This window comes from Phodopus roborovskii, unplaced genomic scaffold (assembly GCF_943737965.1).
Source record: "Phodopus roborovskii unplaced genomic scaffold, PHOROB, whole genome shotgun sequence".
NCBI lineage: Eukaryota > Metazoa > Chordata > Mammalia > Rodentia > Cricetidae > Phodopus > Phodopus roborovskii.
In genome coordinates this window covers 7,302,624-7,326,265 of record NW_026126558.1, presented here as the reverse complement: position 1 = coordinate 7,326,265, position 23,642 = coordinate 7,302,624, and the positions used below count along the sequence as shown (strand labels likewise).

General features: G+C 50.4%; 1 protein-coding gene across 1 annotated transcript in view; it reads left to right on the top strand.

The window, feature by feature from the left end:
* Nucleotides 1–23,642, top strand: part of Jph3 (junctophilin 3) — a 59,620-nt gene that overhangs the window by 3,420 nt on the left and 32,558 nt on the right. The window contains exon 2 of the mRNA XM_051201639.1: nt 16,934–17,711. Coding sequence (XP_051057596.1) covers nt 16,934–17,711 — 778 coding nt within the window. The remainder of the gene's footprint in view (nt 1–16,933; nt 17,712–23,642) is intronic.

The following is a 23,642-nucleotide window of genomic DNA, read 5'->3' as shown; positions in this document are numbered from 1 at the left end:
TTAACAGCTCCTAGGAGAACCAACAGACAGGCAGGACTGAGGTGGCCATACAGGTGACAGGACATATTACTGTGCCTCTTACACTTCCCATGTCACTCACTGGGCAGCAGAAACTTTGAGGTGGCAGACTTGGGAAGAGCTGGGATTCTAAGTTAGCTTTTTTTGCTTTGCCTTCTTACAAATTGCCTTTGTGAACTGCCTGTTATCTCTTCTACATACACTTTCCCCATGGAGGCGGGGAGGCATCACCCCTAGGTACAGGCTCTAGCAGCCATCATTGTCATCGCATTGAGACCCTGGGACCTCCTTGCTTTCTGAAGATAAACAAGGCTTCCTCTGGAAGCCTTGGACCAAAAAGTCACCCCCCCCCCAGATAAACCCTCCCACACTCTGAGAGATGAGTCACCATACGCCCCGGCCTCCCCACTCCCCATACAAGCAGGTCCCGTTCACCGGCCCAGATTCCACAGCCCACACACATCACACACACCCACAGTAAGAACTCAGATCCACCCAGGCGCCTGCGCATACACACTCGCACAATACACCTGCCACCCTCGGATCTTCCACCCTGCTCCCCAAAGCAGCCACATGTATCTCCTGGCTTTGTTTGCTCTGCCATAGCCGAGGGCCGGGAGTCCCTGCCACCCTGTAAATTCAGGGTTCTGATGAAAAAGTGGTGCGGCCGTTTCCATTTTTAATGTGGCATTGCTGCCTCTTGTGAAGAGAAACTGTTCTCAGACAATACAAACTGAGTTTTTCTTTTTGTCAGCAGCAGGGTTTGAACCCAGGGCCTTGCTATGCTAGGGAGACACTCTGCCACTGAGTTGTCTCCCCAGACCACTTCACTTTTTTTTTTTTTTTTAATTATTTTAGATAGGGTCTTGCTAAGTTGTTTAGGCTGGTTTTGAACTGGTGATCTTCCAACTCCAGTCTCCTGAGTGCTAGGGATTACCATCCATGCTTGACTGTGAGGAAATCTTTGATTGAAAAAATCTAGGTGCCTGGGCTAAGGAGGCACAACCAACCTACCAGCCATCCACACAGATATTCCACCCAGGGAAGCTCGGTTCTGAAAGGAGATGAAGACATTTCCTCTGTCTCTTTTCACACTGAGGGAGGGGGATGTTGACAGGCTCCATCAGGTGAAAGGAGGAAGAGAGCAAATGACTAGTTCTTTGTTCCAATTATAGCTGAGAAAGAAGGGTTGGTGAGAAGTGTTCCCTCCCCCACCTCAGCCTCAACTGCCAGCATGTAGGACCTGATGTGAGCCTTGCCGGTCATCATTTCCCTTGAGAGTGGTATCTGAGAGCACCTACTGTAGAGTCCTGGGTGACCCGAGGTAAGGGGACTCTGCCCTGCCCTCGATGAGGACGTGGGCTAGAGAGATGATGACTTTGGAAGAGACAGTGCCAGTGTCCTGGGTGGGGGGGTGTATCTTCCTCAGCACCCTAGGACTCCACAATTCTCAGTGTAACTAGTGGACTGCATTTGCAGATAGTCTCCATAGTAGCCCCTCCAAGCTGGCCATGGAGGACATGCTACTCACTGCATAGGATTCTGGTCTTTTTGGCATAGTTGTTATATGGTTTTATTTCTTTTGAGACAGGGACTTAATGTATAGCCCACACCAGGTCAAATATTCACCCTGTAGCTGAGGCTGTCCTGGACCTTGCAGAAATCCTTCTGCTTCAGCTCCTAAGTGTAGATCCTTTTAAAAAATGCTTAACAAGTTTTTAATTTGTCATTATTGTGTATTATGAAGTATGGACAAGTGTGGGTTTGCACACAGCATGTGTGTAGAGGTCAGAGGACAACTTCTTCCACCTTTATGTGGGCTCTGGGCACTGAACTCAGGTCATTGGCCTCACACAGAAAGTGCCTTTGCCCACTGAGCTATCTTGTGTTTTATTGTTGAGATAGGGTCTTATGTAGCCCAGGCAGGCTTTGAACTCTCTGTGTGCTTGAGGATGACCCTTTGAGTACTAGGAGTACAGTGAGTCACCACACCCACTTTATGTGTTGTTGGGGATCAAATCCAGGACTTCTTGTGTGTTATGCCAGTACTCTACCAACTGAGTTACATCCCCAGCCCTGGGGTCCATTTCTTTTAAAAAGCATTTATTTGTGTGTTTGGGTCCCTGTGTGCCAGGCTGCATGTGTAGAGACCAGAGGACAACTTTCACCATGTGGGTCCAACAGAATGGACACAAATCATCAGGCTGGTCAGCAGGCATGTTTACCCAGTGAGCCATCTCTGTCTGGGTTTCAAATTGAGCTGGGCCTGAGGACCTTCAGCACCTTGGAGAGTGCCTGAGCTTACTGATTGTTCTGGACTCAGATGCCAAGCAGGTACTTTCTGGGCCAAACTCAGTGGGGGCTCAAAAATAAAACCTGGCCCCAAACCCCCCTGTATGCTGTCTGCCTAGTCAGTGTGTCTACCACTCTGTCCACTGCTCATGCTCCAAGAAATATGACCAGTCCACCTGCTGGTCTGTCTCACTCTGTGCTACATACTGCTCACCTTCCAGTGCTGTTGAAGTGAGTCTGGGTGAAGCTTCAGGAAGACTGGCTGCCCTATGTGCAGTCCAAGGTTTGCTACCATCTTAGGCCATGTGCTGGATTCATGGAATGTGGCCGGTGCACAGCTGAAGGCAGATGGAAGAATGGTCTGTCTGTGGTGGTTAATGAGAGAGCATCTTGTGCTTTCTCTTTAGATCGGCCTTAATGGATTAATCACCTAGACCAGTTCTGCCCACCCCACTGGCCTTGGCCTCTAGCCACGTGCAGCCATTTGCATTTAAATCTAATTAAATGCAATACAATGTAAGCAGTCAGATCCTTGGTACAGCAGCCTCATCTCAAATGCTCTATGGTTTGTGGAACAGTGGCTACGGTGGTGACCAGCATAAAGAGGGACTATTATTGTTACTGTAGAAAGGACTGTAGGATATGATGGCCTGGAGTGTACCCCTCTTGCAGAAAGGGGTGTTGCTGGTGGTCACTGCCATGTGGCCAGGGACTAAGTAAGTATTGCCAGCATAGAGTGGTCACTCAGTGAACTTGAAAATAAAGGTAATGTTTAGTTTCACCATTGAGTCCCATTTCCTCTGGACAGCTGGAAGGTCCAGATGGAAACATCTCCATAAGATATGTGTCTGTGATCAGTCTCATATTTGTCCTCTGTGTGCCCTATCCCTCATACAGTATTTTGTACTGTACTTGGACAACCAGTATTTGACACAAGTCGGTAGTACTGGGTGAACAAATAATGATGGTAACAGTCTAACAGTGAGATGCACTTGTGTTTGGAGATAATTCTAGACCTCCACTGAGCAGGCATATTCCTTGTAGGGTGCTAGAAAGAGGAAGCCCTCTCCTGTCTGCCTCTCAGCTGTTACCCTCCTCAGCTGGAAGCATCCATGTCATCAAGAGGTTCGCACAGATGTCCTACTGTGTTCAGGGTACAATAAAGCAACAGGACCTGCCTTGTAATTGGCTGCACTTGCTGGCTGGGTCTGGCTGTGTACAGGGCATGGTTTTCAGGAGCAGAGGAGCCTAGATAAAAGAAAGACAGAAACAAGATAGGGTGACATAATCTCTTGGAAAAGCAAGCCATCTGGATACAGGTGCAAAAATTTGTGATATAACTTGGGGTCTGTCTTGCCAGATTAAGGGAGTTTCACATGCATCCTGGAGGAGCAGCAGAGACCTCCCAGGGCAAGGAGGCTCCATCTTTGCTTGGAAGCCCACCCCAGGTTCCTGTCTTCATGGGAACCCTCTGCTCCTTCCTCTATCTCAGTTTCCTAGACTCTGTGGTGGGCCATTGACCTCCTCCTGCTCGGCAGGTGCTGTCTCCCCACTTCCTAGCAATGTCACAGGTAGTCACCTGAATCAAGAAGGGACTCTAAAGTGCAAGCCTGGTGCTTCTTGCCAGCCAGCAAAGCATGGGCTGCCTCTCTCAGCCTAGGCCAGCATGTATGACAGAGCCACACGAAAGGAGTGCCAGAACACAGATTGTCAGCCGTCTTGAATTTCTGGGCTGGAATATCACTCAGGATATCACATTTTACAGGGCTCAAGTGAGGCTGGTGCCAGCCCAAGGGGGTGCTCTGAGAACCACAGCTTGGCCAGGTGCCCCCTAGACCTGCTGCATACAAGAATCACAATGCCTGGTCCTAGTGTACCCATATCTCAGATGAGTATGAAGTCTGTCTGGAGTACTTTGTGGAACACCATTGCCTGGGCTCACCCAGAAGTACAGGTGAAGGAGCAGCTGAACGGTAGGATGCTCCATGAGTTCCCCAGGTGAGGCTGATGCCTGCTTCCAGGGAAGGGTTACTGAAAGAGGGAAGATGCCCTGAACATCACCACCTCATACTGAATAAAAAGGAAAAGGCGAGCCTTCATATCTCTCCGTCTTTGCCTGAACTGTGAGTAAGCAGCCGCTGTCTCCTGCTGCCACAGCCATGATCTCCCTCTCACAGACCTGTGACCATATGTATTGCCTCATCCAAATTTGGGTAGAGCTGACAGCCATAGCCTGGAGCCCCCAAATTGTAAGCCAGAATGTATAGTAGCCAACATACTATTCCCTTCAAAGAGATTAGAAAAGTGAGGTGTGGCTTGCTGAGGCCATATGGTTAGTGGACAGCAAAACCCAACTGTTTCCACACTGTCTCCACCATCCCCGGTTTCCTGATGGAGGATCAAGTGTCAGCCACCCCCTTCCTCTATAGATCAGGAGCCAGAGTGGTGAGGAGATATGGCTATGGTCTCAGCTTAGCAGCAGCAGTCCGATCTCTGGTAGGGCTTTGTCCTGTAAATGCTAAGACCCTTGACAAAACCATTCACTCTCTGGCAGAAAACACGCAGGCCTCTGCAGACCTGTGGTGCTGTGTGCCCTTCTAGGTGTTCACAGAACACCAGAGAGGAAACTATGCTCGCCACAAATGCCTGGACCTTCTCTGTTGGGTCTCATCTTGCACAGTGAGGACAAGAACAGGTAAATAGCCAGAGTGAGAAGGTACCTCCAGGAGAGCCAATCTGAAAGTAGGGACTGAGGCCATGTGTCAGAGGCAGATTTTTTTCACCCCTTGCATCTGCCAGCTCCCCCAGCACCCCACTCCCTCCCCACAGCATAGGGTACCCAGCATCTTTCTTGGGTCTGTACCTGGCTCCCAGCTAGGCAGTGTGGACTTAAATGTTCCTTTGGGTTGCATCAGCAATATCCTAGATCTTGGTTGCTTAGTCTCCAAGCAGGGAAAGCAGGGCACCCCCACCCATTTTGCAAACGAGCAGTCAATGCTCTGAGAAACTGGAATTGAGAAAGGCTGGGTCAGGGGCACAGCCCTGCCCATTTTGGGGGGAGGGGAGGAGTTAGACAGGCTGCTTGTACTATGTGCAGGGTCAGGCCGTGGAGCCCCTCTACCATTGCTGTGCAGAGGTCCCAAGGACTGTCACCCCTCAAGAAGCTCCTGTCTCTTTCTTGTTGCCCCTAAGAAGGGGAAGTGTTCATTTCAGGAGGAGCTATGGTCAACTTCCCTAGGAACTCTGGTGGAGCTGCTTCTGGGACAAGCATGATAGTTAGCTTTTGTCACCTGACAAGAAAGAACCTCAATTGGGGACTTGCCTCCATCAGGTTGTCTTGCGAGCAAGTCTGTGGGTCAACTTCTTGATTAATTATTGATGCGGAGGGCCTAGCCCACTGGGGGCAGAGCCATCCCTGAGCAGGTGGTCCTGGGTGCTATAAGAAGGCAGGCTGAGCCAGCCATGTAGAACAAGCCAGTCAACAGTGTTCCTCTGCAGATTCTGCCCTGACTTCCTTTAGTGATAGATAGATGTGACAAGAAAGTAGACGCCAAATGGACCCTTTCCGCCCCAAGCTGCTCTTGGTCAGGGTATCACCACAGTAACAGAATGGAAACAAGACAGTATGTATCACAGCCTCATGGGCATGCTCCTGTGTGTGGGCTTGCACCCTCAAAGAGAGAAAATGGCATTTAGGTAACATTTTTGGTGATGACTTTATTGAGACATAATTCACATAAAATTAATTCTCTTCCAATGCACGTTGTAGTGTTTTGTTTTTCTTTCTTGTGTGTGTGTGTGTGTGTTCACAGTTGTGTTCTCATCACTAGTCTTTTTTTTTCCTTTTTGTCTCAGTGTGTGTATGTGGTTGTATGTATGTGGCAGTCAACCCCAGGTGTTCCTCTGTAGGTGCTGTTCTTGTTTTATATGAGACAGGGTCTCTCACTGGCCTGGGCCATGCTGACTAGGCTAGGCTAATGGCCCGTGAACTCTGGAGATCTGCCTGTCTCTACCATCCATAGTGGGCATTACAAGTGGGTCTGCCATGCCTGGCTTTTCTATGTGGATTCTGGGGATTGAACCCAAGCCCTTGTTCTCCCAAGACTAGCACTCTAACAACTAAGCAAGATCTCGTGGTAGCTCAGGCTGGCCTCAAACTTAGTCCTGCCTCAGCATCCTGGCGTCTGGGATCGCAGGTCTGTACCACCTGTGATCAGGTCCAATCTGTCTAGAATACCTTGCAGCTCCAATCATCTCTGCACCCTCCTTCATGCCTGCTGACCATTTGCCTGATTCCTGTCCCCAGGTTCACCTGCTTTGGATATTTCAGACATGTGGGGTCATACCTGTGTGACTGGCCCTTTCACAGACCATGACATTCTCAATCCTTGGTATCTTCCTTTTTCTGTCTGAGCAGCACTCCATTGCCTGTTTGGTCTTCCTCTGTTGGGCCTTCACAATGGTCCCCTGACAGCAATGATTGGTGTTTCTGGGAGTCTCTGTCTGTGTATTTTCAGATCTCTCAGGGATGCCGCAAGTGGGCTCTCAGGGTCCTGTGAGGTGACTGGCTCTTACCTGCCTGCAGTGTGTTGAGGGCTTCAGCTCCCGCATCCTCACTCCGAGCTCACCCACACCTGTTATGACGGCCCTTCTGATTGCAGCTATCCAAACCCCACGGTGTCTTGCTGTGGCCTTGTTTATGTTTTGTGCAGTGCATGATGTTGGCGTCTCTTCACACACAGTTTGTGCCACTGCCTGGATGTCTGTCCCTCTTTAATTACATGCCTGTTTTTAAACCATATTACTTGTTTTATTACTGGCTTCTAGGATTTTCTTCAGATTGTATCTGAGTGCTAGTTGGGGCGGGGGGGGGGGTTGGTAGACTGCCAGAGATCTCCTCAGGGTCGAGTTCTCTCTCTGAGAGCTCCCAGCACCATGCCAGGCACACAGTGGGTACCCAACAAGTGCTTACAGTGATGGACTTGGGGTCACTGCTCAGGGTTGATGTCATTAAAAGCTGTGAAACACAACCAGCTGGCTCTGGGGATGGGTGGACCGAGCCCAGCGCTGTTTGGTTGTTAGTTGCTCTGGAGCTCATGTTGGTTCCTTGCTTGGAGTTGGTGGAGCAGAGGATACAGGAGACAGGGTGTTGTCTGTGACCTGGAGAAAGTAACTTTGCATGTAGAATCAGGGTGGCAGGAGCAGGGCTGGTGGGCCTCCTAGCCCGCAGGGAAGGCTTTGTGACCCACTGAACCCTGCCTGACCACCTCTGCGAAGGTCCTAAGGGACTGCACCATGTCTGGGCCCTGGGCTTATGTGTCTCTGAGAAAGTGCAGCAAAGAAGCCACAGGCAGGAGTTGATTGGGCTGGAGTTGGCTTCGGCAACACCAGTCCAACCATGAAGTAGCTTGCAGGATTGGCATCCTGTGCTTGTAGCTGAAGGAGCAAAGAGAAGAAATGTGTGAGCCCTGGGGAGTGAGTAGCAAGTCAGGGAACAGGAGCTAGGAGAGGGGGAGGAGAGGAAGAGGCAGGTGGGTGACCCAGTCCTGTCAGGACCCAGCTTGGAGTTTCTCCACTCTATATTTTCTGGTGCATCTGTGCCTGGGAGCCTAGGAATATCTCAGCCTGCTGTGAAGGAGCAAGACAGAGGTTCGGAGATGAAGCCGTGGCCCAGAGTGTCATGGGGTGTAGGTACAGCCTAGGAACCTCCATGGCTCCAGGAAATTGCCTGTCTGCCTCAGTTTCCACCCCCTGGAAGGGCTCATCAGGACTATTAGCACTCAGGGGAAACTGGGTACCCCAGGACGAGGGAATGTAGCCACCCCACACACACACTCCTGCCATGGCCATCTCCAGTCCTCTAGAGAGGACTTCCCATCTGCTGGATCCCAGGTGCAGCTGGTGCCCTGGAGAGATGGCTACCCTGAGGCAGAATGAGGTAGGGAAACTGAGGTAGTCCCTCAGGGACAGGCCTGGCACCGGTTCTTGGCTTCTATCAAGTCGGAGTTCCACATCCCACCCTGGGGCAGGTCTGCTGACCTTCCTCTTCACTAACTGCCTCTGACAGATGACCAACCCTCTCAGAGCCACCAAGAGCCCTCCATAGAAAACCCTAGAACCCGCCCGGCCCCTGCCTTGCAGATGCCACCATGGGTGAAGATTTGGGCTGATTCCTGGAGTGGGGATGTGTTGTAAGGAGCCACTGAAGACCTTGGTTTTGAGGGGCAGGTGTTGGGGGGAGGCCCTAAGCTATTAGGGTTCACTCCACACTGGTGCTGTCTGAAAGATAGGCCACCTTTCTAGAGAGGGAACTGTGGGAACAGGATTGTAATTGGCTGGGAAGTATCTAGCCTTTTTTTTTTTTTTTTTTTTTTTTTTTTTCTGGAGAGGGTGTTTATGGGTGGCACAGTGACCTGCTTTTGCTCATTATCCTGATCTTGGATGACTTTATCTTCAGTTGACACTGTAGAAGGCAGTTCACATCAAAAGACACTGATGGAGGTCAGGAGTTGGTGTGGGGATACCACAGGTGCTTAGGCAGCCAGTTGATCTCTTTTGCTGATGGCATTAGGGCCACCTCAGACCTGCACTCTGCCCCCATCTCCTTGCCCCCACTTCCTTAGCCCTTTTCTGGTATCCTCAGTGTCTGTGTGCCCTGACTTTATAACTGAGGGAAGTTTCTAGAAAGTCCACTCGTCTCCTTCTCTCTTCCTGGCTTGAGTCTAAGCCCAGCTGCCCAATGAGCACTCAAGCCTCCATGCCTCCTAGGTAGTGGCCAGAGGAAACCTCTGCACCCGAAGACCTCTGGGGGACCCAAAAAGACTAGCCTGGGCCTTCCGAGTGCCAGACTTGCTTCTGACTCCCCTCATTGAAGCTGCCCTGTCCCTCAGCTTCTCCACATGGACATCCCTTTCCCAGGCTGGGGACTGCAGGGGCAGATGTAGGGTACAGCCTCTGCTGTCCTTGACTCTGGGCCTCCTTGGCTGGCCACTCCAATGTCCGGCAGGGTAGGTGTGAAGCTAATCCCCAACTTCACAGCCAGAGCAGGCCACCTGTGCAGTGCTGTCCAGGCTTGTTTGTGCTCACTGGGACTGGATGTGCCATCTCCATGGGGAACAGTCACAGGTCTGGCTTCAAGTTGAGGCCGGTGACAACAGAATGTGATCTTTATCCAAGACACTTGATTCTTTTTCTCTGGGAACCCCACATCAGCCCCTGCCCATCCTACCCCTGCCCATCCTACCCTGCCTGAGTGAAGGCCAGGTCTGGACTCACAGACCACTGCTGGCCTTGACTTCATCCTCATCGCTGCAGATAGGGCAGATAGATTCTCTGGCTAGGTTTTGGGTGTTCTGTGGGGCTTAGGGAAGCAGCTGTGCCATGCCCCTGGGCTGCAACACAGCTTCCTGGGAAGTCCTTACTCTGAGTGGTCGCCACAGAGCCCCAGAAGAGGGACTGAGCACAGCGATGATGTGAGATCCCGTTTATTCCCACTTCTAGAATGGATGGGGGACTTTGGTGACCAGCAGAAGGGAGCAGGATCCCTCCACCTTCAGGGAAAAGGAAGGCTGTTGCTGCCTCCTCAAATTTGGTGAAACCTACCCGAGGCCCAGCATTCCTTCTGGGTGCAGAAAGAGTTTTTCCACTGACCCATGGCTTAGAAGCAAAACAAAGACAAAGACAAACAAGCAAACAAACCAAAACAGCTTTAGCACTGGAAAGACGGCTCAATGGTGAAGATTGTTTGCCCTTGCAGAGGATCCAGGTTCAGTTCCTGGCACCCATGTGGCAGGCAGCTTATAACCATTTGTAATTCCAATGCTAGAGTCTGACACCCTTTTCTGGCTTCCAAAGGCACCAGGAATACACATGGTACAGAGATATGCAGGAAAAACACCCATGTGCATAAAACAAATTAATCTAAAAAATTCAGTTTTGTTGACATAAAATCGACATCATGTGCAGTTCACTGGGCAGTGGTGGGACACATCTTTAAACCCAGCACTCGGGAGGCAGAGGCAGTGAGTTTGAGGCCAGCCTGGTCTACAAAGTGAATTCCAGGACAGGCAGGGCATACACAAAACAAAACCCCAAAATAAAATACACAGCTTGTTTTCTGAAACATTCCTGGAGTCATAAGCCATCAGCACAGGCAGTTCATTGTCCAGCAGTTTCACCATCTCGTGGAAACCTTGAACCTAAGGATCATTTCTCTGCCTTTCAATCTCAGCCCCACAATGGTCAACTGCTCTCTATCTTATGGATCTGCCCAAGCTGGGGGTGGCTTTGAGCAGCTTGTTTCTGTCACTAAATTTCATGTGTTCAAGCTTCATCCACATGGTAGCATGTGTCAGAGTGTTGTTTCTCTTCATAGCTGAGTAATATTCTGTTGCCAAGATGGACCACACTATCTTTGTCCTTCCTTCAGTGGCGGACATGTAGGTGGTTTCTGACTTTGGGCTGTTGTGGACATTATTGCTGTGGACATTCATGTACAAGATATGTGTGAATTGTGCTCTCTTTTCTCTTGAGCAGGTCTCCAAGTGTAGTGGTTTACTTCCTGTGACTGTAATGAATATCAGAGATTAATCAAGGTATATATAGAGAAGGCTTGGAGATCCTAGGCCATGATTGGCCTCCATGCCTTTGGACTTGTGGGAAGGCACGTAACATGTGGGAATACCATTTGCCTCATGGTGGACACACAACAGGAAGAGGCAGGTGGACCCCATTACAGCCTCAAAGGGAAAACCCCAGTGCCTTAAAGACCCTGCTACCTCCCCATAGCTCTCTGTTAGGGATTCAACCTTTAACACCTGGCCCTGGTGACATCTGATCCAGACCATGACACTAGAGTGGAAATGCTTATACCAGGGTGATAAGGTTGAATTATTCGAAGAGCATCTCCAGTGACATCTCATGTTCTGGAAGCTGAACCTGTATCAGGACCATGTTTGGAAGAAGTTGTAAGGTGAAGGGCTGTATGGGGTTGTCAAGCACATGGTTCAGGGTAAGGAAACCCATGCTGAGTGCTTAGCTCTCTCCTCCTGGCACAGGCCTCTTCCTGTCCTCCCTCCATGCCCTGCAGCCCAGCTCTTGAGTCATGCAGCTACCCACTGAGAGTCTATGGGCCCTGGGTGCTGAGGATTACAGCCTGCCATGTGCACAGTGAGCAAAACCAAGGTCACTGTGGGTCATGCCTCTATCCCTGAGGTTCTGAGCTGCCAGCAACCTGCTCTCCATCAGATAGAGGGAAGTTGGGGAAGGGTGATAAGGATACAGGGCACATGGAGTCTCTGGGGACCTCCACAGGGATATACAGAGACCCTGGAACCTCCATGGGAAAACACAGAGACCCCAGGAATCTCCATGAGGGGCACACAGAGACACTTTGGACTTCTGTGAGGATATGCAGAGACCCTAGGTACCTCTGTAGAGACACAGAGACCCCAGGGACCACCAGGGGAAACAGTGTACTTCTCTAAACCTGAAACTGTTGTGAAAGTCACAATAGTTATTTTACTAGGACAATGAAGAGCATCTCCATACTACTCCGATGTGGATAGTGGTCAGCCAAGAGAAGTGTTATTACAAAGCCCACATGCTCAGGCCACTAAGGTATAGCCTGTGATTCACAAGACTAATGGCATCAGGCCTGTCCCTCTCTAGACTGAGCTGGACCACACAGGTGACTCCTCGAGCAGCTTTGACCCCGAGCTGTTCATGTTCCTCTCATTCAGGCAGCATGGGCAGTGAGTATGGGGTTGTGTTCATAGCTCCACTGTGCTTTGGTTTTGCCCTTGACCTTTTCTGACTCCATGTTTGTGTTATGCAAACATGATGCATTTGTCCCCCAGAGTGGCCACCTTCTGGTCACCTTCCTGCTTCTACCTTTGCTGTCTGACTCTTCCCTGGTGGCTCTTTCCTCTCTGGTCAGTCTTCCTTTCTCTTCCAGCCCCCAATCCCTTTTGAGAACAGATACACCACAGTTTACGATGACTGTAAGTGGTAGACTCAGGACAGTGCTATGAGTTCAGGCAAGCCATGACACCCAGTAATGCCACATTCCACAACTAGACACCACATCCCTTCAGAGGCTGACCTCTGCCTTTGTAAGTATGTGGTTGGTGTCAAACCTCCAGCATCCTACCCCAGAAGACAGAGAGCTTCAGAGTCTTGCTCCCCTCCCCTCCCCCATCCATCCCAGCATTATAGCACAACTTAAAAGCTGAATCCATACTCGGTGTTTTTGTTCCTTGCCACTGCAAGCTTGATTACTGCTGAGCCAAGCAATGTTCCCCAATGTACATTTTCCATGCACAATTTGAGTTAGCAATTGACTCTTTTTTTAATTGCATTGTTTTATTTAAATCGTTGGCCAGTTCCCCCCACCCTCCAGATGCGCAGTAAGAAACGCCCTCAGTGCAGCTTTTCTGTCACACCTGTCAGAGTCTCTGCCTATAATCATACAAATTCAAGACTGTTTCCATGACTCCTCCTCTCAGTGCCCTCATCCTGGAGTGCGCCCTCCATCATTCCCATCTGATCACCATGTCCGCTGCCCTCTTTCTTAGGTTCCTCCCTCATTTTGGTGGACCGCATCATATCCTTTATGAGAAAGGATGCCTTGAAGATCAAGTTTCTGTGGTTTGACCACTTGCTTGACATGTTGGTGTAGACTGCAGATGAAAAATAATTTTTATCCAGAATTTGTGCCCTGTGTGGGGCGCAGTTTCACGCCAAGGAATCCTTGCTGCTGTGCAGTTCTGTGTCATTCTGTCTGATGGGCAGTGTACCTTTTGCTTCGATTTTGTTTTCCAAGACAGGGTTTCTCTGTGTAGTTCTGGCTGTTCTAGAACTCTATGTAGACCAGGCTGGCCTGGAACTCAGAGATCCACCAGTTCTGCCTCCCAAGTGCTGGGATTAAAGGTGTGCACCACAGGCATATGTATCTTGTATGCTTCATTTTTGTGTCTTTCTAGAAACTTTTTGCTGCCATGTCCTTCCCTTCACTTTGCAGTGATATGGGTCCTCAGTCAGGACACACAGGCCCTTCATTTTCTGGGAGACTGTCACCTTTGTATTGGTGTTTTCTTTTTGGACTTTCTTGGGACTTCATCTTGGGGCTTCCTGGATGAAACCTTTGGTTCCTGCCTCATTGTCTTGCCCACATCTTTTTCCAACCTCATCTCCTTAAAGAATGTATATCCACACAGCTCCATTCCTGGGTTGGAGGATCCGGACTTCTTCTAGGGATCAGTCCACAGCTAACTCCAGTAGCCATAGCTCTCCAGAGCCACACAAGGCTTTAGAGTGTCACTCAATGGCTGGTGATGACAAGGGTGTGGCCATTCTCCCAGCCTTTTCTGAGGATAACTTTCCAAAGACCTTAAGAAAACCTTGTTTGTGAGTGAGAAGCTTAGTTCTAGGGATGTGTCCTAAGGATGAAGTTTGATATTATGTATTAATATCAGCCATTATAAATAGGTAATGAGTGGGTGAGGTTTAACTCAGTGTGTAGCCTGTGTGTGTGGTGTGTGTGAGGCTGTGGATTCAGTCCTTAGCACCATAAATAAATATGAAGTAAGTAAAACAAAAAATAAGTTAGGACCCACAAGTCAGACCTGGTGGTGATTTCTGTGCTAGGAGACATCCATACAGTGTACTATTACACAGCCTTTATTAATAGTAGGAAGAGGTCCACTGTAAAGGAAAGAATGTTCTAGAACATGGTGTTACTATGTGTGCTATGCTAGGCACAGTTTCTTTATCCCTATGTCCTGCCATTATCCCTAAGACACTGGGCTGTACTTCTCTTATGGTAGGAATCACCCCATCTCCTCTGAAATCCTAACTTCATGGTCAGAGTTGTGGCCTTAGAGTTTCTCCTCTCAAATACAAGCTCAGCAGGTGATTTCCATCCTCAGGGACAGCACTACTGTGTCCATAATGGTCACTTGAGAGGCCTTCCTGGCACAGTCCCCTGCTGTGACAGTGCCCTGGTATCTTCTTTACTCTGGGTGACATGAACTCAACCTTTTCCCAGGAATGGTTGGGAAAATCACTTCTTGGCTGAAGCACACAAGGCACAGCTTGAATCCTCAGTGCCATGCACTCCCTGGCCAAGACAGCTAATGCCCTATCCTCCCAGCCTCCTAGAGCATCCCATTGGCCACTGTTGGCAAAGGGCTGTTGGGCAGCAGGCTACCTGTCCTTTATGGATGAGGATGGCTACAGATCAAGTTGGAGGCCCTTGAAGGGTGACTGCTGGAGGGATGTTCACATAGCCTTGTCCCCAGACTCCCAAACATCTGAGGAGGGTGCCCACCCCAGTCCTCAGACCAATGGCTTCCAAGCTTTGTGGTAGTGGACTGACGGGCTGGTTCCTGCATCAGCTGCCTTCTCTGCAGTTCCCATTCCAACCCAGCTTTGCAGATGTATACTGACCCCTGTGGGAATACAGATGTCTCTCCCTGCTTCCAGGTGTGGTGGATTCCAAGGTACTCTCAGTAGTACCTTCTGTACCTTTTCCTTCTCCATGACCCCACCCTGTCTGTGTGACCATCATGGATAGCTACATCTCAGGCTGTGCTCTGGAGAAGTCAACCTTGCTGTATTGGTGACCACTCTTTCTTCTCTACTTTTCTCCTATTTTATTTGTTTTTGTGATAGAGTCTCACTTTGTAGGGCAGCTGGCCTCACATATGCGACAATCCTCCTGCCTTAGCCTCACAAGGCATGAGCTGTCATGCCTGCCTTTTTCTTTTTCTTTCTGTGTAATACTGGGGATGGATCCCAAGCCCTCACATGTGCTAAGCATGTGTTCTGTCACTGGGTTGTGCTGCCAGCCACCAGTTATGTTTCACCAAGGACACCACAGCTGTGGGTAGACTTGTCCAAAGCCCTGAGCAGATGGGCACTCTATGGACATCTGTTCACTGCTGAGAGCCACACATCAATAGAGAGCTAGGTACTTGCAGTGTGGACTTGGTGCCTGGGTAGCCAGTAAGGTACATACTGGGCTATTCAGGAACCTGGTGCTGTCCTGGGCCAGTGCAGTGTGTGGACAGTTGATCCAAATGACTGGTGTCTGTTGCTAGTGGCTAGGGGAAGACATGAGTTAGATTGACCTGGAGGGGTCAATCCTAGCACCCACGTGTACAGTACATGCCTGTAATTGCATCATTGTGGGGGTGGATCCCTGATGCTTGCTGGTCAGCCAGTCTACCTGAATTGGTGAGCTCCAGGTTTAGTAAGAGACCTTGTCTCAAAAGAGAAGGTGGAACATCTGGAGAGAAGGCTCAGTGATTAAGCGTATGCACTGCTCTTCCTGAGGCCTCAAGTTCAGTTCTCACTCACCTTAAAAGTGGCTTACATCCTCCTGTAAGTCCAGTTGCAGGAGATCTGATGCCCTCTTCTGGCCTCTGCAGGCACTGCATGCGTGTGGTGCACAGGTGTACGTGCACACATAAAGTGAAACTAAAATCTTTTAGAACATTGTAGTTAAAACTTTTAATTAAAAATTTTAAATCTTAAAGTGGAGAACAGCAGTCGAGGAAGACAGCCATCACCAACTCACCTCTGCACAGATGTGTACACCTACACACATACGCACACACATTCTCATAATTTTATGTAACAATTTTAAACACCCTTTCTTATTTGGAGAAAGATCTCGGCTGTGTTACCCAGGTTGGCTCTGAATATCTGGGCTCAAGTGATCAATCCTCCTGCCTCAGCCTCCAAGGCACATACCACAGACTTGTCAGCATGTTGTTCAGTGGTGTTGAGCTTGCCACCAGATGGTCACTATCTATTCTAGAACTGCTCCATCACCCCAAATGGAAACATGTCCCCCAGTAAGGGGCATTGGCCATGAACTCCTGTCCCAGCACCTGGGGCTTCACCCTTATATGTGGAACCAGGGGGTTGTCTCCTTTGGTGCCTGGCCACTTTTACTTTTGTAGTGTCAAGGTTGAGCCCTAGTATGATGATACCAGGTACCAGGTACATCTAACTTTCCTTTGCTAATTTTCCATGTCATTGTTTTGCCACAAGGCTGACCATTATTGACACAGGGTTGTGTTGGACTCTTGTGGATGGTGCAATGTACAGGGGGCATGTTTCTTTGCTCCCAATTCTACTGTATGTGTTCTGCTAATTTGAAAGTCCCTTCCCCATGCACCTGATGCTCTTCTGGGGTGTCCCCACTGAGTGGGCTGGCTAAACTTCTGGGACACCTCCAGAAGCAGCAGTGGGAACCTCACTCTTCCTAAGGTGTGCCTTTAACAGTCTCACAGCCTTCAATGTTCTACAGGCCATGCTTCCTCACCTTCTTTACCTCCTTCTGAAGGCTCCCCAGGGTCACTCTGGACTTTAACTCTCTATATCATACCCCAGCACAGTCTTAGAACCCAGCCATGGGAAACAGGATAGGAGTGCATCAGTGAGGTCAATTTACAGCCTTGCTGTGGCCCCTCTGCCTCCCTCTGTGCCCAGGTAAACCCACCTGGGCTTCATTTTCATGAAGAGCTTCTGAGGGGCAGTTGGATGTGAATGTTCCACACACCTGTCACCCACATCTTGCCTTAGGAGCTCACCCCTCTCTCCTTTGTCTCCCCAGGGACGTACCAGGGCCAGTGGGTTGGTGGCATGCGTCAGGGCTACGGCGTGCGGCAGAGTGTCCCCTATGGCATGGCCGCAGTCATCCGCTCGCCCCTGAGGACGTCTATCAACTCTCTACGCAGCGAGCACACCAACGGTGCAGCGCTGCACCCAGATGCCTCCCCGGCAGTGGCCGGCAGCCCAGCTGTATCCCGCGGTGGCTTTGTGCTGGTGGCCCACAGTGACTCAGAGATCCTAAAGAGCAAGAAGAAGGGGCTGTTCCGGCGCTCCCTGCTGAGTGGCCTGAAGCTTCGCAAGTCTGAGTCAAAGAGCAGCCTGGCCAGCCAGCGAAGCAAGCAGAGCTCCTTCCGCAGTGAGGCGGGCATGAGCACCGTGAGCTCCACGGCCAGTGACATCCACTCCACCATCAGCCTGGGTGAGGCCGAGGCCGAGCTGGCTGTCATCGAGGATGATATCGACGCCACCACCACTGAGACCTATGTGGGCGAGTGGAAGAATGACAAACGCTCAGGCTTCGGTGTGAGCCAGCGCTCCGACGGGCTCAAGTATGAGGGCGAGTGGGTCAGCAACCGGCGGCATGGCTACGGGTGCATGACCTTCCCCGATGGCACCAAGGAGGAGGGGAAATACAAGCAGAATGTGCTTGTGAGTGGCAAGCGCAAGAACCTCATCCCACTGCGTGCCAGTAAGATCCGGGAGAAGGTGGACCGAGCTGTGGAGGCAGCTGAGCGGGCAGCCACCATCGCTAAGCAGAAGGCCGAGATTGCTGCGTCCAGGTAGGGTTGGGCAGAGTGTTCTACAGGACCTGTCTTTGGTCACCCAGAAGGCATTCATGGCCTCCTCTGCCCATTTGTACGGTTCCCAGTGTGAGCCTGCAAATGTTCCTCTATCTGTCCCACACAGAGTCTCAGAAGGTGATTGTGGGCAGAGGTGGGGCAAGGAAATGATCTGAGGGGCCTTGGGGACCTGCAGCTTCCTCTTAAACAGGGTAGGAGGGAGTCAGGAGGCTGCAGATGGGGAGAGATGCCTTTTGTTTTATATGTATCTTATATATGTTCTTGTACTCCACTGATGGACAGAGAAGGCTGCTGATCTGTTGGTGTGATGTGTAGGACCCCTGCTGGCTGGTGCACTCTGCCTCAGGGACACGGGAAGGGACTGGAAGCTACTTCAGTGGCCCAGATCTGTGGAGACCCACATGGGCCCCAAGAGACATCTCTTCCTAAACAGAACAGCTGTGGGTAGCAGGGAGGGGCTCACATGAGACTTGGTATTTTGGGTCAATAACTGCCCTACTCAGGCTAAAGGGCACTAAACACGGGGTTCAGAGGAATCACCAGGCCCCAGAGAAGAGTTACAGAGGTGGCTATGGGTGAGCATTGTGGTTTTTTTCCTTTAGGTGTCAGTGTGGTGCGCAAGCCTTAGGGCTGGAGAAGATGCCCCAGGCTGGCTCCCTGGAAACCATATAGGCTAGTGTGGGAACCTAGGCTGGTCTGAGCCATTCTGTGAGAGTCAGGCTGCATACAGGGGAGCCACAGGAGCCACATTCTCAGGCTTGAGGATGCTACCCTGCAGGAAGCCCAGAGCTTGCCTGTGTGTGCCTCTGGCTTTGCTGTGACTCACCTATTAAATAGCTTTGTGGAGGTGTTGTACGGGATTATCCTCTGAGCCAATATGCCCTCATCTTTACCAGATCACCTGTGCCTGCTTGCAAAAGATGGTCATGGCTTGACTTATTGGTTGTTGATTTTCCCTTAGAAGTGGGGTGGGGCAGTAATCACACCTGAGTAGCCAATTCCCCCACTCCAAATAGCTACAAGCTCCTCTGCCCTAAATTGTACATGGTCTCTAGGTCTTGGGGGAGGGACTAGAGTTTATAGGTGGGGAATGATTAGGGGCAGAGGCTCCATCTGTGTGGCTCTGGGGAAGCCAACACCTACGTTGGGTAAAGACTTTCCAAAGCACCCACATTCCTATCAGTAGCCCCCCCAGGCTCTGTAAGGAAGCCCCATAACTTGTTGGTTCCCCCAGGTGAACTTCCCCCAGGTTTGTTGTTGGAACCTTCAGAGGAGAAATCATTGTTGTTTGTCTCCCCCCCCCCCACCTTCAGCTGCGGAAGGTGTTAGAAGCTGAAAGTCTCTATCGAATCTTCTTGAGAGCCCAGGGCTAGGGAGCTACTGCATAGGCTCCTGGGCCAGAGGCCTTAGAAGGGTTATGTGTCTGTAAACTGAAGTTTCTGTCCCTCCAAGCCCTGCAGCTGTTAATCCCAAATAAATACACAGAGGTTTATATTAAGTACAAACTGTTTGGCCAATAGCTCAGGCTTCTTATTGGCTAACTCTCTCTTAATTGTTAATCCATTTCCATTAATCTGTGTATCTCCACGTAGTCTTGGCTTACCAGTGATGTCTGGGTCTCTTTCTTTCTCAGCAGCTACATGGTGTCTTCTGACTGTGGGTATTACCTTTCTCTATCCCTGTTTGGATTTCCCACCTGGCTAAACCCTGCTTGTCCATTGTTCGAAACAGCTTTATTCATCAACCAATAAGAGAAATATGTATTCACAGCACACAGATGGGCATCCCCCATCATGTGTCCATCTGGGATATTCTCAGGCAGTGTTGGCCAGCTGAGCATCCAGCTTCTACTCAGCCTTTAGAGTGCAATGACTTAAGATTTGCTCTCTCTGGGTGACCTTTTATCACAGTAAAGAGCACAGGTGTCACACCTGTCCCCTGTAGTGTCTGCGGTCTAGAGGGGAACACAATAGCTCTAAGAGGCTGAAAGGCAGAACTTCTGCCTCAGTACTGAAGTCTGACACTGCCCTGTCATGGTCCCTCACACTGCCCCCACTACCACCTGGAAGTGAATGTGACAAGTATGTCAGCTCACCTGGGATTGTAGGAACCCACTGAGCTCTAGGTGTTTTAACTGTTGTAAACATAGCCCTTACCTTATACATACAGAGAGGTGGGAAGTAACATCCAGAAGACCATGGTGCTGGCTGAAAGCTGATGTGTGCACCCCAGCACCCCAAGCATCCAATGAATTAGCTTCCTGGTGAACGAGAGACAGTTCAGAGGCTGGGGTTACTTGCCAGAACCCTGTCAAACCCCAGACAAATTTTTGTTGTTTGTTTTTTGTTTGTTTGTTTTTGAGACAAGGTCTCTCTGTGTAGCCCTGGATATTCTGGAGCTATGTAAACCAGCCTGACCCTAAACTCAGAGATATCTGCCTACCTTTGCCTTCTGAGTGCTGGGATTAAAGATATTTGCTACCATGCTTGGCTTCAGATGAGTTCTTGAATGAGGAGGGTTTGAGAAACAGAAGCAAGCATCACAGGAGACCTTCCACAGACCTGATGTTCCATGCAAGCCATCACCAGATCCCCAATGTCAGGACTGAGATCCTGGGATCCAAGGTAGTTTCTGTATAGAAGCCATGGGGAAAGCTGGTCCTGCTGGAACAGGGAGGTGAGTTGGATGCAAGCACATGCCGGGAGACTCCCTGTAGTCAGTGTTTCTCTCTGAGCCAGTCCCCTCATCTATGAAGAGGAGAATGTAATTCTCAGCACCTGCCCCTGGCCTGCCTTCCCCAAGTGTGAGAGCGCTGAGCTAAACAGGGGTTGGCACAGAGTGGCCTCTATACCTCAGGAAAGCCCAGAGGCAGGATGGGAGGACAAGAAGGACTCAGAGAAGTTGGGACCAACCTGGGAGTGAGCTCTGTGTGACTCACCAGTGCCTTGGGTCCTAGCCAGCCAGTATGGTGACTCCATTGTGCTTTCCCTAGTGGGCCAAGGGACAAGTAGGAGGAGGAGACGGGGAAAAGATGTGTGTATCTTTGTGAACCTGGGCACCAACACACACCCATGAGCTCCAACCTAGTCTATTGAAACCCCGAAGCACACTCATATGCCTCGCCCCCATTGGTTGCCTGACCCCAGGCTTGTTTCCTGCATAGCTAAGGCCACCTTATCAGTGACAATGGCCTTGAGATGAAATGGCCCTGATTCTGCCCTTACACATCTGGGACTTCAGAGTAGTCTGTTGAGAAAGAGGCCAGTTGGTGTAAGTATCCCATAATGTGTAGCATGTACAGGTATGTCAATTCCCTTGGTGCCCTCTGGGGCAGTCTTAGGTTACTAGCATGTGGCAAGTTGTGGGGTCTGGCCTGGATGTGGCTGGCAGGAAAGACAGGCATCAGACCCTTGCTAGCCATCAGTAATCAGCTTCTTAGACTCTGGCCTTGAAAACAGCAGGGATCTATGCACAATCTACTATCACTGTCAAATGGCCAGGGCTGGCTGCTCTATAAACAAGGGTTCCCACTAGAGAGTGATTCTCAACCTGTGGGTCATGACTCCTTTTGGGTCACATATCAGATATCTGGCCTATCAAAGACAGCATAAGGAACTGTATTAAAGCGTCGCAGCATCAGGAAGGCTGAGAACCACCGCACCGGGAGATGGTGGAGCCCATGATGTAGGGCCTGGTCTGTGGTTGATCCCATCATTATTGCTGGTGTCACCCCAGCACTGCTCTGAACACTGACTCCTGGTGCCCAGAGTCTCCTGTTGGAGGTGGGGAGGGAGTGCAGTGTCATCTAGAAGACAAGCCACCACCCCAGGCTGTAAGCCTGACTCTGTGTCTCCTGCATCTTCCTAATGGGTTTAGAATATGGAGGCCAAGGTAGGAAACAAGAGGCCAGTGTTGAAAGGGTAGAGATGGCAAGTAACTATCAGAGCCTTGGGTCCAGCAAGAGCCACAAGCAGCTGTGCCGCCACTGCAGAGCATTTATCCCCTGGGGGGGCAGAGACTCATGGGGCTGTACTGTTTCATTCTCAGCTTGCAGGTCAGGGCTCATCCACTAGAGTGAGAAACTGCCCTTGGTGTCCTTATCAGACATTCCGGACCATCTTGGTAATGACTCCAGCAGGGCTGGGGCCAGGCACAAGTAGAGTAACTCTGGGGTGCCATAACTCCTGGGAAGCCCCTTCTGAGGCCCCTCTTGGTGGAGGCACCTTGAAGTACCCTTTGAACACAGCACTGGAGCTGGAGAGATGCTCAGTGGCTAATAGGACTCGAGTTCAGTTCCCAGCACCCACATCAGGCAACTCACAACCACCTGTAACCCCAGCTCCAGGGGAGCAGATGCCCTCTTCTGGTCGCCATGGGCACTGCACACACCCATGTACATTAACACATGGACACAAACACATAAGAAAAATAAAATGTGAATATTTAAATGCAGCACTGCTTCTGCAACGGGAAGGTGGGTGGGTACACCTGGGAAGAGGCCCACTCAGGAGAGTGTCCCCATTAAGGTGATCAAATAGCATGCAATACATGCCCTTGTTAAGGGATAAGAAGTCACTGTGCAAGATCTTGAGCTAAGCTTGCCCCCTCAGCACTGCATGCAAATGACATGATCCTTTTCATCCACGCATTTTCCCGTGGTCAACTGTGGTCTGTCTGAAGCTGTCTTAAGGAAAATTCCATAAGTAAATAATTCATGAGTCCTGTCCGTCCCCTCCCCTCCCCCCGCTTTGGGACAGGCTCTTCCTATATACTCATAGGTCTTCCATTGTGCAGCATTCTGAGGTGTGCAATGGTGTCTGGCACCATCCCACTCATTCTTCCTAGGCCATGACTCATCCTATGACTTGTTCTTGTCCAGGATACCCACACCATGTATGATACTCACCCATGAGCCTGTCTTCAAGTGACCCCTTTGACTTAATAGAATGACTGTTTCTTCACTAAAAGTTATTGTCACACCCTCATGGGTGCCTGGAACAATGTTCAGAACAGATTTAGGGTTGGGACCTGAGACCTCAGCCCTCCCTGTGACAAGGGAACTGCTGTACACATGCCACACTTTCATAACTTGCCTTGTGAGGCTGGTGTTGCACTGTGCCCAGTTCTCTGAGATCGTCCTCTCCCTAGTCTAGGAGTCTCCCTACTGGTGCAGCCGGTATGCACATTTCTTCGCCATCTGAGACGCAGGCATCCATGCTGCTGGAGCCCTTCCTCTGTTAGAGTGTTCTGGGCATTTCTGATCTTGCAGTCCAGGAGTGAGGCTGCAGAGGCCTTCTTGCTACCCATCCCATTTCTGCACGACCCTCCCCTGTAGCACTATGGTCTGAAGAAAGATACATGCTGTGAGACTGTGGAAGATGCAACAGCTCCCAGGAGGAGGTATGGGGTCCTGGGTTTGTGGATGTGGCCCACAGGGTTGAATCCAGGCCCCTGAAGTGCAACATCTCAAGCCCAGAACCTGCAGCTGTGTCACTTCTCAAGACAAATGGACTTTACAGATGTTGCTGAGGATGTCATCACAGGATCTTCACTCGAGGGAGGTGGTGAAGGCAGAGGTTAGAGCCGTGTAGTACAAGGAATGCAAGCAATTTCTAGACACTGGGGAAGTTAAGAGAAGGTATTTTCCTGGAGCCAATCTGGAGGGGACCAACACAGGCCACGCCCTGATTTCAGCTCTTTTGTGTTTTAGAGGATCTTCATAGCAGGTGGAGTTTTATTACAGTAGTTTCAGGAGGCATACATGCTGACTATTCTGGCCACAGGCCCTGCCTGCCTCTGAGCACCCAAGAGAAAGCTCAAGTTCTTTTCCCCACCGGCTGCACTGGCCCCCAGTATCACTTCCTGGTCCAGGGTTGGGCTCCTGCCCAACTGCTCACATGTCTGGTGAGC